This window comes from Anneissia japonica, unplaced genomic scaffold (genome assembly GCF_011630105.1).
Source record: "Anneissia japonica isolate Jap-2015-1 unplaced genomic scaffold, ASM1163010v1 scaffold1483_len710385_cov172, whole genome shotgun sequence".
NCBI classification, from domain to species: Eukaryota; Metazoa; Echinodermata; class Crinoidea; order Comatulida; family Comatulidae; genus Anneissia; species Anneissia japonica.
Window position 1 is genome coordinate 67,989 of NW_022732828.1, and position 17,745 is coordinate 85,733.

At 30.7% G+C, this 17,745-nt stretch overlaps 2 protein-coding genes across 3 annotated transcripts in view; one reads left to right on the forward strand and one right to left on the reverse strand.

Annotated features, from left to right (window-relative positions):
• Positions 1 to 1,121: 1,121 nt before the first annotated feature.
• On the reverse strand, positions 1,122 to 5,271 carry LOC117115841 (sugar transporter SWEET1-like). The gene is made up of 6 exons (XM_033259797.1): positions 4,943 to 5,271; positions 4,312 to 4,389; positions 3,602 to 3,725; positions 2,909 to 3,070; positions 2,326 to 2,445; positions 1,122 to 1,988 (listed from the first exon to the last, which is right to left on the reverse strand). The coding sequence occupies exons 1-6, from the start codon at positions 5,008 to 5,010 to the stop codon at positions 1,881 to 1,883; spliced, it is 660 nt and encodes a 219-aa protein (XP_033115688.1). The 5' UTR covers positions 5,011 to 5,271; the 3' UTR covers positions 1,122 to 1,880.
• Positions 5,272 to 6,456: 1,185 nt separating this feature from the next.
• LOC117115820 (serine/threonine-protein kinase Nek7-like) overlaps positions 6,457 to 17,745 on the forward strand; it is a 23,385-nt gene continuing 12,096 nt past the window's right edge. The window contains exons 1-5 of one of the 2 annotated variants that reach the window (XM_033259771.1): positions 6,457 to 6,641; positions 10,316 to 10,518; positions 11,012 to 11,074; positions 13,236 to 13,346; positions 16,616 to 16,724. In XM_033259771.1, coding sequence (XP_033115662.1) covers positions 10,354 to 10,518; positions 11,012 to 11,074; positions 13,236 to 13,346; positions 16,616 to 16,724 — 448 coding nt within the window. In that variant the 5' untranslated portion in view covers positions 6,457 to 6,641; positions 10,316 to 10,353. The remainder of the gene's footprint in view (positions 6,642 to 10,315; positions 10,519 to 11,011; positions 11,075 to 13,235; positions 13,347 to 16,615; positions 16,725 to 17,745) is intronic. The other variant, XM_033259769.1, reaches the window with a different exon arrangement.

Sequence of the window (17,745 nt, forward strand, 5' to 3'; positions counted from 1 at the left end):
AAGACTTCAAATTTGAAAGGAATGACATCTATATTTTTAAGTACATATCAAATTAATACAGCAATATAATAATGTAAAACATTTTTACATGGGTATAGGTAGGCCTTTCATAATGATTGTTTAAAGTCTCTCTGACTTGCAGTTGGTATGAAAATAATATTAAAATATGGAAACACTTGTAGGTACCCATGAACCACAGGGTGGAAAGAGATATGAACATTGGATAAACTACAGTACCCAATGCAGGGAAGACTTGGACCCATATAGTAACCAGTCCATTAACTAATTGAGCACATGCTTATGTTTTGACACAATTGAGTATTAGAGATTATTAAATATTCATGTAAGAAACAACAGTCTGTCTGAAGGCATTTCATTGATTTATTATAAGATATATACACTTACAAATTAAAAGAAACAAATTAAAAAACTACCACTTAAAATCCTGGAATGCTATTTATAGTCAGTTTTACCTAATGGACTACTGTATTTTTTTGCGTTAAAATTTAGTAGTAGGAAAAAAAACCTTCAAAAATTCAGTAGAATTTATCAATAAATAAAATAAAGTAATCAATCTTTGGGTGTTGTATTTAAATAGCAATAAACATACAACTATAGATACATCCTACTTTATAATTAAATTTTGATGTCTTTACTCTCAAAGATGAGACATAAATTCATTGAATCTCATTCAATCATTGATCTATTTACAAACTTAGGTCAATGATTCTCATTCAATCATTGACCAAAATAGTTTTTAATATAGCTTCATGTTTTTGCAACCTATTGAAATTTTGGATATAATTTAAAACTGTTTATAACCACACTCCAAATTGTATTCCAATTTTTATATGAAAGGAATTTCCTATAAATAGGCCCATTGGCCTAAACTATAGGTATATTTATGTATAGAAGGCTCTTTTTTTTCTTTATTGCTTTTTTACCAAAAAAAATAAAGCAATATTGGTTAATGAGATGAAATATAATGATCAATTAATGACACCGAAAGTATTGTTTAAAGCTAATTGTAGTCAATTTCACAATAGTTAATTTTTGAAGACACTACATGTGGTACTTTAAAAAAAAAGGTTTACACTAAAAGAACAAACTCAGAGAACAAATGTTTGTACTGTAAATTAATTTGATTGTCAAAAATATCAATAATGGCAAATACTGGAGAAAATATAAATAAAGTTGAGCTTACTTAATTACTTAAAATAGTATACTCTCTTAATGATAATACTGTATAAAGAAATGTTTCAAATTAATACATTTTAGATGATACGATGCATTATCCCAGTTTGGCGGCTGCAATTGTGGGAAATGTGCAGTAACTTTTTACATTTTTGTGAAGACTGACTAAATCTAAACCTTGTATTTTGACAATGAGCTACAATTTGAATATAAATAGTTTATATACTTATATACTAACATATATTTCTAAAATAGACAATTTCATAATCCACCATATTTGAGTATTTTGTTATAAATGGCTAGCACCAAATTATCTTTGATTAATTACAGTTTATCTCTAAAAAATTTTATGCTTTTAATTTATATTTCTATTCATAATTTTCCAATTCATTATTAAGATTTGTCTTTTTACCATTAATATCAATAGTATCATATTGATTCTATAATTGCTAATCTTGAATTCATAACCTGAATTTGGTCCGTCAACATTTACTTTTATACATTTTCCTGAAGAATGTTCCTGCTGTTTTTAATTTGTTCTGAACTTTGCTGAGAAACAGCTCAGCTGACTGCAAAGTCCTCTTACAATATAAATAAAAGAATTCATCAATTTGTTCCACAATCAATCAACCAGTCAAATAGTGTCCATCATCAAAATTGCTTTTGTCTTTTATTATGGATTCCCATCAAATAGTTGTCCCTGGAGTTGAAAGGTCATAATGTTGTCTGCTGGGATATACAACAAAGAATGCAAGTTGAAAAAGTCCTAAGAGTGAACCAAAAAAATTTGGCACCTGTGGACATAAATAAAATAGCATGACAGCTAATGGGTCAAAATTATTGTAAACTATTTAAACAAATCCAAAAACTTGAAAGACATTTATTTTCAGAAGGAGCTTAGAAGAAAATATGAAAATAACTGTTAATTAGCAGGTATAAAATTGAAAACATTTTTATTTTAAGGAATTACAAAATCATGGCTTACGGTAATAATAATCACACTATTAATAAGCATCATAATAAAAAAACAATAACAGTAATTTTAAATGATGCTGAAACATTAAAAAGTCCACCCTCATTTTATTCACAGTAACCTCTTTAATCTACTAATAATTTAGATTAATATTTTACCTGCAAGTAAATGTCCATGACTAAATGTCCATAGTACAACCACTGAATAGCAACCAAGAAATTTGCAAGACACAGCGGGAATGCCATACTTTCAGTGCTCTTGGTCTTAATAACTTGTCTCTGTTAAATAAATTTAGAAAAAAAATATCAGTGAATGCATAGAGTTGACATTTTGACTAATATCCTATCCAATTATAAGCTTCTCTTTTCTGCATAAATAAATACAGAGTGAATTATTTTCATGTAAGGTAACAGTTGGCAGCTAAGCTGTTTGTACGCATTGTTATTAGCTGAGCTGTTTGTATGCAAAGTTGGTAGCTAAACGAGAATGAGAAAGCTATTAGGTGAGCTATTGCATTCAAGATTGACAGTCGAGCTAAATTTGCTTATGTACAGTGACCTTTCCGCCAGGCTCCACCCCTTGGATATTGTTGCTAAGGTCCCACAAACATGCACTGTCCTGATTAGTCAGTTTAAGTTTGATTGACATTTCAGTAAGGTTCACTGGTTACAGACAGTGGAGAATACACAATCTGCTTCGCAGAATGAATGGAGAACATTCATATACTTGTAACAAACTTACAACTGAGGCTAATGGCGATCCATATGTGACAACACTTGTAGTAGAGCAGATCAATCCGAGCCTACTGACAGCAGAGGCATGATCACTCACAAAGAATTTGATATAAAGCAGCACTGGAAAAACCACACATGATGCATAGAAGAAACTTTTATGTACACTACTCTGCAAAGTGAAGAAAATTCATGAGAAAAACAGTTCGATTAAAGCAATTATTTTTTTTCATCATATAATAGCTAGGCTTCTTTTATGACAGAATGATAAAGCTTTGAAGTAAAAAATAAAAGAAATTTTAATGAAAAATAATTAAAAATAATGAACAACATGGCCAGGCATCTCTACAGATGTAAAGCACATTCACAATAGCTGTAGCGTAGTTTCAGATGTAAAAAAAACTCAAAGAAATTAATCGATTATCTACATTATTATTGTTCTAAACAAAATAATAAGTTTTAAAGATATATTTTTTCTAAATTGGTCCTACAAAAATGAGTACAATAAGCATGAGGAAAGTATAATATAAATATATTCTATATATATTTTTTCTTATTATTTGTATAATGTATTTAGTAATCATTAATCTATATAATTAGTTTTATAGTCTGTGTTTAAAAAAAATACATTATTTATGAGTGGAGTCAACTCACTTTACCATCAGATTTCAATTTAATGTATTGTACCACTTAACATACTTACTTTTTCTAATGTATTCATATAGAAAACCATCACATAAAACCACTGGAACACAAGACCAATTACATTGGCTCTAGTAACGGATATATCTTGCTGTAGAATGCCATACTTTAACCAGAATATACAACTGTAAGTGAAAGATATTGGGTTTTGTTATGACTGAGAACCAATGGATAACCAAGGTATTATCAAATGACCCTAATATTGTCGTCTAAAAAAAAACACGCAATTTTAAGCCATCCTAAGCCATAAAATCTCTTCCACCAGGGATTTTATTCTGGGACTCTGACCAAGCTCTGAGTGACCCCTTGCTTTCGAATTGCTGCACACCCACACTAGTGTAAACCCACACTATGTTGCTTATCAACCACACAAGACTTAAGCAAAAAATAAATCTCAAATACGAAATCACATTACATAAGTGATGGAACAGTGAATTAATGAATCAATCATCAATTAAATGAAATTGATTCAGATGGGCTAATTGAACTTAGTATAATAATAATGTTATTTATTTGCATAATGAATTGTTTTGTTTTGTTTTGTTTTGTGTGATGTTTTGATGTCCAAAATTTATATAATTATTTGTAATCGATTTTGTATGTAAATATAGTGATGTTAACACTTGCGCTCTTGCAATAAAAGACATAATTATATATGAATAGTAAGTTAAAACTCTATAGTCGCTTCACCAACTTTGTACACTTAATTACCTCACGCTGCATGCTATAAATGGAAAAACTTCAACATTTTTCGTACTGCCTTGTCTTCTTATCTTCAAACACGTTGGTCTAAAAAGTATACGAAATGGATAACAATTTTGCATAGGATTGCGTCACTTTTGTAAACAATAATCGTTGATGTGAACACATCTGGTCAGGTTTGTAGGTCAGGCATGGACCTACTTAAAGTCATGCTCCGGAGGAAAATTTTTTTTATATGTTCTAGAACTGATTTTTCTTAGACATAAAAAGAATATTTGAAGAAAAATTCCAAAGTGGTTTATTGAGATACTGATTTATTTTTGAATATTTAAAAAGTGGGGGAAAGGGGCATAACCACCTTTTTTCCCCAGTTTTTAAATGTTCAAAAATCTTGCAAACCTGAAGGCTCAATCTCTACCAAATATTTATACTATAATTTTCCTATGTATGCAATAATTTTTTGAAATTTCCAATTTAATAATGTTTATAAGTAATAATTAATTTATACAGTATTTTGTAATATTTTTATCAATGTATTTAAAAAGACATCCTGTAATTGGCTTTTAGCTGTTGGAATTTGGATGGTGAGATTAATAAAATAAAATTTTATGAATCATTGTTGTCTGTCTCAGATACTTACATTCCAGCAAGAAAGAATGCAATGGATGACAATGTGGCTGAAAAGCCAACTATATGTACCCTGTCCATTTGTTTCAACTTCTTTCTATGTGTGGGAAAAATCGGTTACTTCGCCTAGGCTAGGCCTAGGTCTGTAGTAAAGGAGCGATGTTGACCTCCTACACGCAAGGTTGGGCGGCCAGGAACTGAACAAGATTAGGGATGAGGCCAGGCCTAGCAATGAAGATTATGTTTTGTCTGATAATCAGTAGAGTCTATTGATATTATACACGATAAACCACTGATCCTGAGAATACCCTACCAATACTTCTGAATTAAAGAGAATGTCAAACAGATTTCGTAAGATCTAGGCCTACGCTATCTCATTCTCGGTCCGTGTGCTTGCAACCACACACTTATCGTACGTGTCTCTTATGTAAATTTTGTAAACAAATGATGACGCCCCCATCGTTTAGATTGAAAAAAAAATACTGTGACGTCAGGTATGGTGAAGAATTAAAGTTTAAGGTAGGGGCTCTGGAAGTATGGTTACAAAAAAAGGAGCATGATATAATTAAATATAGTTTACACAAGACTTTCTTTTTTATTACAATGAAAAATAAATAAAAGATAACATTTAATGTAGAGAAAGGGTACCAAGACGATGATGTATAATGCACTCATTTGTGCTTTTTCTGACTTTGAGAACTAACCCCAATGTTGATGTCGCAAACAGGACAAACGGAGCACTGTTGTTTCAGACATTGACTTAAAATCGCCAAAAGTGTACTATCGAACAGTTGGTTTCTGAAACAGGAAAAAAACACATAAGATGAATGACTGATCGCATATCAATAACTATATGTCAAGATCATCCTAGCACTCATGCATCACTGCATGCACATCCTCCTGCATGTAATGTTATGTGAGAAAACATGCTGAGGGTTGCCGTCCACATTTATGAAATAATAGGCCTACTGTTAATTTTGTAAATTTATGATATGATCTTTATTCTTATGACAATGTTGGTGTTAATAGGCGTAGTCATACTCTGCTAAGGTGCCCTGATCAATGATTCCTGATGCACTTTAACTAGAGAGTGGGGCTACAAATAATGCGCTCCTTATGTTTAGGAAAATCTTGGAGTTGTAGTGTCAAAATGTTTGTACATGCTGGGCTACCATCATTTTACAAATTTTTGAGACATTCTGTTTATCAATTCCCAATTTAGTCTTAATAATTCTCTGTACATGTTGGTCGTATATGGTGTCTTACAATACTCATCAAGAGGCTAAACACTTTTTGGCTTCTATATTAATGTAGGCTGCCGAGTGTATAAAATATTCATTATTTTGTATTTGTTGTTTAAGTTGTGCTTCTTTTTCCTTTGTTTTTCAATATGAATTTAAAATTTCCGAAATTTAAGGATGATTGATTTATTATGAAAACATATAAAGTACAGTGTTATCATAATACCTGTAATAATGTAAATGGTTTTCATTGAAACTGTATAGCGCCCTCCATTGCCGGGTATGACGATCGATCTTCATTTCCCAAAAACAAATCGATCGGCTAGGCCTCCTTCTGTTCTGTCATCGTCGCTAGCTAGAATTTCGTCAAGTTGTAGTACTACTCGTCTTACCTGGGTACTGCTTTTATCCATTGGTAGCTAGTAACATTCCCTCCATCCACAAGTAATAACTACCTGATTTGTGGCACAGGTGAGATTGGCTTTTTATACTGTATATTCGGAGGCCTGGGGCTAGGCCTCCTAGTTAGGTAGGCAGGTGCTCCTTCAATCAACAGGAGAAGAAGACCCGTTTTGACCTAAGTTAAATCGAAGCTAGGGGCCTAGGCTTATCTGGGCTAGTTTGGCCTAAGCTAGGCATACAATACATGGCTAGGAAGGTTGGGGTGACAGCATTTTTATGTTTTTGCTTCTCCTCGACCTTTTGAATTTGTATTGTATTCGTTTTGTCATTTTGTATTTTATGCAGGTAAGTGACAAAAAATTTAAATAAATGCAAGGAATTCCTTTGCAGCCAGTACCATTTGAAAGAGCATTAATGTAGCATTACACTATACCAAGATCCTCCATCAAATATCAACAAAGTTACAGAATTTAAGGCCTAATTTTGGTCCTTCAAAACCAATGTAAACAATAGAAAAGTATGTGACCTTTTTTTTTGAAAAATGATCAAAAATTGCTTTAACTTCTTTGTTTTTAGACATATTTCAATAAAATAAAAGAATTTGAAAGCATACTGTACAACAAGGACAAAAGGAGAATTGTGAAATTCATTAAAATTCAACCATTTATTAATTAAATATTAAGTAATTAAATTAATTAATTACAAGTAACTAATTACCATATAGACATACCTCAATGTATAAAGACATTATGGTCAAAAGACTCAAATACAAGATTTTGGTGCTCAATACCAAAACTAGATATGAATAAATATATCAATTAACACAATTAAATTGGTTTCAGAGCAACATAAACTTGGACATTCAATTAACAAAACAAAACATAAATCGTGACTGTGTACATGTGTGTTGCGATATGTGATTGCAGCAAGACCAGACATGCATGACGTCAGCCTGCACCACACAAACAGATAGATTTGGGGAATTTCCATTCACAAATTACAAATTAAGTTTTATTTTTGTTCAAAAACAAGGTTTTGGTGTTCAAATTAACTAAATATTACACCCAGTTGTGGATGAATTTATTAACAAAATAAACTGGTTTCAGAACAAAATAAACTTATCTTCTCTGAAATAATTGCACGTTTTTGACAACCAAAAATTTGGGCAATAAATTCACTCACTTCGCGAAGTTGGAAAAAATTGGTTTGATGGCAGGGTCAAGGAGGAAAATATGAAGTACGTCATCAGTATTTTCGGGTCATGGGGAAAAAATAAATGCGACCTCTGTAGGCAAAACAATACAGGGTTGTCCAGACAGTCGAGTTGCTGCAGAAAATGATAGTGGTGCCATGGTATGGCGCTCTCAACGGCCGATAGTCAGTCACGTACCTATGCCGGAATGAATAGAATATATCGCCATGGCTAGAGATACGGTTCCGTATTTTAACTTCCGTTTGCTATCATCGTTAATGAATCACTTGCAGTGAGCTTGCTTTCTTGCTAAGGTGTTATAATAAGCAACATAAGACAACGTCGAACTCACAGACAACAAAAGAATCCCATAATTGAGCAACTCGCCAAAAATGAATACAGTATAAAATTAAAAAAGCCACGACTACAGAACAGTTAATGGCAAGCTTCTATTGCATATTCCAAAATCTAGTGATTGTTAGTACGTTAGTCACGTACGTTAGTACATTAGTCACTCAAAGATACATTATATTATGTAACACTTGTACTGTACAATAGCCTAGACTGTATACAATAAATTAGGTTATGTATGCGAAAGAGGGTATAATTAATTTTACCTTTTCCTGATATATTGTAATAATATTATTTGACCTGGCCTACTGTTGTATATTCCATTAATAATTTAATGGATACCAATGTTGATAACATCCAAGAGCACTTCAAACTTTGATTGGCCGGGTTGTGGTGTAGCTCAACAAAGCCTCATTTACTCCAAAGCAAGCATAGGAAGAAAATATTGTATTTGACATTGTTGTACTACCACCTTGAAACTAAGCCAGAAAGAATGAGTCTAAGGCATGTGGTGTCATTGACCTCAAGTGTTAATTTCATCACATTTTTGTTTGGTTCATCATGTGTTCTTGGTCAGTATTATTTTACATCTGAACACTTATTAGAATTCCCCCATCCCATCTATACTTGTTCACATTATATTTAGAAATTTTCTAAATTGTATATTTAGTAAATAACTATCTGTCGTATTTATTTATCGTGATAAAAAAAAGTTTATCAACTGCTCTATATTGCTCACCATTTGACATAGTGTTTACCGCTACCTCTATAAAGCCAATCTCACTATTCTTTAATAGCTCTCTCCCATTTCTCTTCCTTATCCCTTAGCCTTTTTGTTCAAGGTACTAATAAATTCAGTTGGTTGATTTTCCTCCAAGTAATCTGAGTTAAAAAAAGTACTATATAAAGTAATGATGAAGTTAGGGATAGTAAAATAATCTTGTTTAAGCTGATAAATTTCTGTTATTTTACTTTGAAAAGCATGTGGAGACAGTTTTTATTGTGGAAGACAATGTATTACAAATGTATGACCATTGAATATTACTTACAGTATTGGATTGAAACCTAAAACCATTACATGACTGTTGAAAAAAATAGCCAGAAAATTAAAGTTAATTATTTCTTTCTCCATTGATTAAAATGGAAAATCATAATTTTTTATTTCTTTTCATGCACGCATGCACACTTAAGGATTACTGTGAAAGTCTATAATTATTAATAGGCCATTCACTGTCAACTGAAGTTGTCAAATCCCATGGGTACAAAAAATCAATACACTTTCTCAATTGTAAATTCCTTCAGTATTGATCAATTATTTCAAAGTACCGTTATCTGTATCCCCTGCAGCGTGTTTTTTAACCTATATTTATTAATTGTTCTACCTTCAACAATGGAGTCTGCATGTTAAGTGTCTTGAAAACCTCAGCAGAACAAGATATATACTGAGCAAGATCGAGCATTGTTAAAGTAATGGTTGTTGTCAAGGTGTTGCTAAGGTTTTTTTTGTAAGAAATATGATTATCTAAACAAGGACCAGGTTTTTGAAAATATTGCATCTCAAATTTTTACTGCATGTGGATCAAACTATATTATTATTATATTAGCCTACTTTATACCATACTGGAGTTACCATAATAATAATAATACTTTGAAAAACAGTAAGAGTAAAATATCTATATTTTTGTAATTGAAATACTATCTTTAAGCTACAGTATTAAATTACATTTTGAGCATAAGCTATGTCACAAAACTTTATCATATAATAGAGAACAGTATACTTACAGACGAAAAGAGATTTTGTTGAGCTTATAGTAAATGATAAGAGAATAAATTTTTTTAGCTTATATTTAACATTATTCCATAAAAAATGTAATTTAATAGCTTAAAGACAATATTTCAATCACAAAAAGTATTAGCTATTTCACTCTTACTGTTTAAATCAAACTATAAAAATGCCAAAATGAAAACAAATAAAACCTTACTTTACTGTAGGAAAATATTATTTAAAAATTCACCTTATTGTTTGTTTAGTTTCTCATTTTAATTTGACAATGGTAATTTGTACAGTTACAAATTAATACGTTTTTTATTTGTTACTGAGTTAGTGACCTTTCAATATAGTGTACTTGTGGTTTATATCCTGTTTGTGCTTGTAGACCATTATGTGTTTTTAACGAAATTACCGCTGTATCTCCCACAGTGCAATTATCATTCTAGTTAGACGAGGCATAATCAGTGATGGAAGGTATAGAACCAGGCTCGGAGCAACCCAGCCAAGAGGACTACTACTCTCATTTGGGGAATTTTGAAGTAGAGAAAAAAATCGGCAAGGGTCAATTTAGTGTGGTTTACAGGGCAAAATCACTTGTAGATAGTTCCATCATTGCACTCAAAAAAGTCCAGGTGAGTATACATAGCAATTTAATATGTGACCATGTGAATAATATAGTTTATTTTTTTGTAGAACAGTAAAAAGTAATAATAATAGGAAATATATTTTTTTTTGTAAAAAAAAAAACTAAGAATAGATTTTTAAAATTTTGGTTAGATCTGACTTGGGCATCACAATTTTTTTTTTTTTTTTTTTTTTTGTGAGGAGTGGGCTTATTACTCCAATCATTGAATGAAATGACTGTATGGAACAGCTCCTTCATGTAGGAGAAATTCTGCAGCATTTTCTTGGTTTGTTGATTCAGATGCCAACCCTTTAAATCCCAGGGTCCTATAAGTAGGACCCTGGATGCCTAGATTTTATATTACAAATTTGAATTTAAATTTTTTGAATATATTGAATTTATAACAAAATCATTGAACTTCCAGTACACCATGTGTAAAAATATGGTTTTTGAGGTATGACCACTGGTTAAAATGTCTATTGTTTTTTAATTGCCTAAAGATCTTTGAAATGATGGATGCAAAAGCAAGACAAGATTGCATAAAAGAAATAGATTTATTAAAGGTGAGTAACGGCTATGTTGTGGCAGTCCCACCAAATCACATGATACTTAATTTAGATGAGCCCAGGTTTATCAATGTGTGCCAATGGAATATCCTACATTGAATATTCTGAAATATTTGTTATACATGCAGTATAATGCCTGTATGAAATTGGCTTTGCATTCTTTGATTTGCTCTCATCTCTAAAACTTCAGCTATTTATGAACTTTGAAATGTGTCTAAATTTGAATTAATTTAATGTATTGTTTATATTGAATTTAAAGTTTAAATTTCTAGGCTTCTTTGATTATGATAATAAAAGCCCATGTTAAAAATAAAACATGCCTGGGAAATTTTTTGAATGAGTGCAGTATTCCAATTGTTATTATTCACCTGCAATTAAAATATTCAATGTCATGTCATGTCAATCTGTTTTGTTGAGTAAGAAAAGAATTACATTATTGATATCATATTTAATATATTATTTACAGTAATTGCAACTGTTAATTTTATAAAATATATAGCATTGTATCATTAGCACTATGGTATTTTATAATGCTACTGTACATGATGTACTATACACCAAATAAATGTTCTTAGACCTCTTTTTAAGTGTGCAAATTACTTAATTGTCAAATGAGCAAATAACTAATAATCATTCTTTTTAATATTATGTTTTCAAAGAAATAGGAATGCAAAAAAACACATTAGATATACTGTAGATTGTCCTGTACAGCATGACGAACACCTGAATTACATTTAAAGAATCATAATTATTCAAGTTATTATTTATAGAAATAGACAAAACTCTTGCAATAGACATTTTGCCAATTAATTAAGTGAAAGGAAATCTGGTGTATTATAATTTCTTATTGGGTGTCGCTGGGACAGGAAGCAGTCATGTCCTCAACAGGCAAAAACATTTACGTTTGAACTTGCAGCGCATGTAATTTAAAACCAATAAGCTACTATATATCCTCCTTGGAAAAATATCGAACTAATCTATTTAATGAATTGTTTGTAATGATAACATCCCACAGGCTCCCTCAGGAAGTGTTTTTAATCAGAAATTGTGTAAGAAAGCATATTGCTATTCAGTTGGCTGAGGAGGAAGATGAGGAATTTGTTTATGTTAGGGAGATAGTGAACGATAATCAATCGTTCCTCCTTTCATTGCCTCAAGTCAAACTAATTCTGCGGATGGTTTATTATTTGTTGCTTTCAGGTAGAATTAGATGTACTTAAATATGTGCATTGCCTGCTTTCCAATCTTCAGACAAGATCAACCATTAACATTAATCAACATTACTGTATATGGATTTTGTATTTCTTTTTTAAAACAACACTGCCACTTTGCAGAATTAAAACACAAGAGTATTTCTGTCCTACACTTGAAATTTCTCTTGTTCTAGGCAATATATATGATTTGTAAACACATAACTTCATTTTCAAATAATTTAATTGATAATTTTTATTTTATTTAATAATACTTTTTGTATAATAGTAAATATGGTAATTGTTATTGTCATGATGGAATAGGCAATGACTGAATTTGCGTCAGGAGAATCAAGTATAGGTGTAATTTTGCCCAACCTGATGTGAAAATGTACTGAATACTTAGCACGTGTGAAAACACAAATTTGTGGGTTCGAATCCCACCCGAGAATAACTTAAGCATTTTTTTTTCACAAGTGTTTTCATGCATACTGAGTATTCAGTAAATTTTCACGTCAGGTTGGGCAAAGTTACACCTATAATAGTAAATACCTTACATATTTGTAAATCTAATTTTCATCATTTTCATTGAATGTAAGCTACAGTACAGTATAATACTGTAGTAATTGATAAACGCATCTACTGTACATTGATACCCATGTTTTATTGTTTTTATTTTATATTATTTCGAATTAACCTTGATATATTGCTTGATTGTAATTTCTTACAGTGCCGATACTGTCATTAGATTGTGTTTTCTTTTCTTTAATTTTATTGATATTGATTTAAGCAACTTATTGCCTCGTTTTTTGAGAACTGTATTGTATGATGTCTGCTTCCAATTCCTTTAAGTGATATTGATTTGGCTAGTAGTATTTTTTAATGGCTTCAACATCATTACTATGTGAGTAATGTAAGATTTTATTATACCTAGGCTTTTGATTTGTGATGTTAATTGAATTTTTCAGCAATTGAATCATCCAAACGTGATTAAATATTTGGCGTCGTTCATTGAAAATAATGAATTAAACATAGTATTAGAGCTTGCAGATGCTGGCGACTTAGCTCGTATGATTAAGGTAAGATTATTTAAAGTATCAGTACCATAATAAAATATTGCTATAAGGTAATTATATATTATCACCACAGCAACAGAGGCTGTATTCACTGCCTGTGTTTGTCTGTCTGTCTGTCGGTTTGTTCGTTTGTTTGTTAGCTCAATTATGCAAATCTAATGAATGGATTATCTTAACATTTAGTGGAGTACATAAGTAAGAGGGCATTAAATGTTGGGGTCAAAGGTAAAGGTTACGGAAAGTCAAAATTCATTAACAAGGATAAGTGGTAGTGTATGCACTTTTTTAAGCGCATTCAGTCTAGTTGTTAATAATCTGTATCAGTCCGAACATTCCCTCTTTCCTATAATAAGGGCAAGATTTCTATATGGACAGAAATTATTAAACAATCAAGAGTTGAAATAGATTAGCTATTTTATAGCGTAAACAGGGCCTTGATCTTGTCATGAGAAATCACCCTTTAAAAAGTTAAAGTTCAAATTTAGTTACTATATTTATTGATGTACCTGTACTTTGTGAAATTACGTATATGAAGGATTAATATGAAGTACCTGTAAATATAGAGTAAAGTATATTTTTCTTTCATTTGACATTACAAAACAGTGCTTGAAGATGAAAGGTGAATGTTTCAATTCAAACCCATCAGCTGTCCAGCTGTAAACAGGAAGTTTAAATGCCAATACCACCATATTTAATCTTCGTAATATTGTACTGTACTCATAATCATAGTTTTTGACAATGAAATTCAAATCTTCTACAACTCATCAATATTCATTAATATTTCATATATAGTGTGATGTATTTCAGCACTCTATATTTTTTAATAGTTTATATTTTGGTGTAATTATTTCTTAAAAATATAGTCCATTGTCAAATTGCAGGTGAAAATAAAGAAGGGAACTAATTTTTTTTTCTTTTTAGTTCATTGAGTGACAAGGAAAATATCATTACAAGTTCCTGTCAACTTAGTTTTTTTTACCTCAATGCAAATACTGTACTGTAATATGACTTAAATTTGTTTTTACTAGAAGATTCTTAAACCAAATATCATAACCGTATTTTTATATACAGTAGTTTTCTCATATATTCTATCTCATAATCCAAAAACATTATTGTAAAGTTTAGTTGTATTGAGGAAATAAAAACTGAATTCCAATTTCAAATAAGAAAGTGTGATTTATTTTGTAAATTGCACCATTTGTCAGGTGTCCTCTAGGAAGTTTATAGCTTACCATTTGCAGTTAAATTAATTTTTATAATTTAAATTTTTAGATATATTCTGGCGTACAACTTCTTTATCAAAATCACTTTGTAGAGAAGCATTAACTTGTTATGAATTAGTTGTAAAAATGCTGATATATGTGATCTGTAATTTATTTTGTGTGTTGCATATGTTATTGTCCATATTTTTAGCTTATTTCACACTTTACATATGACAGAATTATTACATGATCCCTGGAAAAATTTATGGTATCAAATTTCTTAATCTGAAATTTATAACAAGCCAATTTAATGTATTGAAGTCTAGATTAAAATTAATTCCCAACATATATTTTTAGATGTGTCCTAAATTTAAACAAACATAGGCCTATAATAAACATTCCTCCATTTAGCACAGAATTAAATGAAGTATGGCATTATTAAGTAACCCTGTTTCACCCGTACTAGTAGCATGAAAAATCGACAGACTAAAAAGAGACTAAAATAGTGCTTGAAGATCGTAACAAGTGATAGGTTATTGCTGAAAATTTGTAGCTATTAACTTGCATTGTATTTTAAACAGATAGAAATTCAGTGCCAAGTAGAGAGTTGGTATTAATTAAATCAACTATACAAATTCTAGAAAGCTATTCTAAATTCTGTGCACTGCCAAATCCTAATTGCCCTCTTCTTAATTTCATTACTCAACAAGTCGATTTTCGAAAGAATTGTGTGTTTATTTGTGATCCTTTTAGAGAGATGGTGACTCGTGCCAATTTACAATCATGTGCGACGAGTGTTTTTATATGCAAGATTTTGATTACTATGTCCGTGTTCTTGTACATGCAAAGGTGAATACTGAACATATTAGCGTCAATAACGTTGACAAAAATGCTCTGGTTATGCTAGTTGTACTCAAGTATTGAGGGCTAATATTTAGATCATGTTTTTTTTAAATGGCTGGCTTTTCTGTAGTCTACTCGTTGCTTTCCTAGCACAACATTGCAAGTAATCATGTTGCCATGGATTTTCTTCATAAATGAAAGAAAACTAGAAAGTATAATACATACTCCAAGGTTGAAATGCACGCCATCGTGTTGGGAATCAATATTTCAACATTAAATATGTCATCATCAATAATGAAAAATTATATATATTGGAGAATAAGTGTGGATGTAATATGGATAACTTGTATTTATAGTATTATACTTTCTTATGTGAGAATAATCAAATACCTTTTGGTTTTTGAAAGAAAAATATTAATTTGGAAAAAATACCATAATTTGTTAAGGTATCATTTTAATGAATAAGAGTATGTTACAGAATTTTGGTAAGAAAACATTCACTGGCTCAATTAGATTTGCTGTAATTAGTAGAGGCTGTACTCAGCCGTATCGTGTTTTGTTGCTGTGTGATAATTGCAATGCATACAGAACAGAATGAAAGGTTCTATTCCAATAACCACATTGCTGGAAGGCTTGTCTGAATGGAGCTGATGGAATCTGCAGTGACCCTAGTCTACCTTGAATAATTCTACTGAGAATTGTGGTTTCTAGATCCAATGACATTGTGAAACATTCATCGCATTTCTTAACTCTTATTTATGATTAATTTTTACAGTACATTTTTTAAGTATTGGAAACACTGTTTTTTTCTTGCTTTTTAATACACATACTTTGGTTAAGGAGATTAATTTGTATCCAATTTCATATTACTTTTTAAAAAAAATTGTATGCTTTCTTTTTACATAATTGTTGTTAACCTTATTATAAGTAATTAGTATACCTATATACTATACAAATAAAAAGATAAAATATGATACCAAATAATGTAATATTTCACCATCAACACAATTTTCTCCAGTTAATATATTAATATTCTATGGAGAAACGTGGCTACAGTATACAATAACAAGAAAATATGGCTAATGACATTTTTCACATGTCATTAAAAAATGCTTTTATTCAAAATTTACTAAATTACACTGTATATTTCTGTAGCCACAATGGATGGGTATTAGGGTACATATGAATGATTTGATGGTTATGAAGTTTTTTTTTCCTTCCTAAAAGCATTTCAAGAAACAGAAGCGTTTGATTCCGGAGAAAACTATATGGAAGTATTTTGTGCAATTGACAGCTGCCCTCAAGCACATGCACTCGCGCCGTGTCATGCATAGAGGTACGTGGTCTTAAAGTGGCTTTGTATATTATTTTGTGTTGGCTCTTAATACAGGTCTCCCTCTAAATTAATAAAACACCCCTCCAATTGAAGACTACCTCTAATTAAAGACTACCTCCAATTAAAGACCACTGTCCCAAATTAACAAAAGTTTTTTATCTTTATTATTCTAATTAGAGATGACAGCTACTAATGACCATGAACAACCTGGTCCCAAAAGTGGTTTTTAATTGTAATTCATCCTTTTATGTGGATAGAAATATGTAAATCATGATGACATCATTTTATGATTTTGGCTATCAGTATGCTTCACAGCTGTCACTACAGTAAAAGAGCCCCTTTAAGTTTCTGTTGTTTTATAGTTCTTGTCTGTTTAGTACAGTCTGCAAAGTCTACTGATCAAAGTGCAGTTTTTTATGTACTCATATACTCTACACATTTCAAAATACAAATATTTATTGTAGACTACAGTATGCTCTACTTAGGACTTTCCATTTTGATATTTAGTTTTTATTATGATAGAATTTAATAAATTATATTTATCTGATTTTACTTGTCTTTAGATTAATATATATGATTAATAATATTATATAATAGTAATAGTAATTTTATATTTGCCATTAGTGTGATAGCACTTTAATCATGTCTTAAACCTGGTTAAACAGACACTACGTTGTTTTATTGCAAGTGCTACAGTATACCACTCTGCATAGCTGTCCCCAACATAATCCAAAAGGTTTTGCAATTCATTTCTGACAGATTGAGAAAGTTAAAGCCCTTAAATTTTTCGTGATCAGCATTTTTTTTTTTTTTATTTGGTAGAGCATTCTAACACAAGATATCTAATTTGACTCTTATTTTGCATTTTTTTTCATGTTTTGGAATGTCTAAATTTAGTTAAAGCCCCATTCCCGGCAAAATTTCACTAAAAATGACTTTTTTTAGAAAATATGCATTTGCATTACTCCAATTATTATAAATCATGGAAAAATATTGGCATGAATTTTAGTTTTACGCAAAA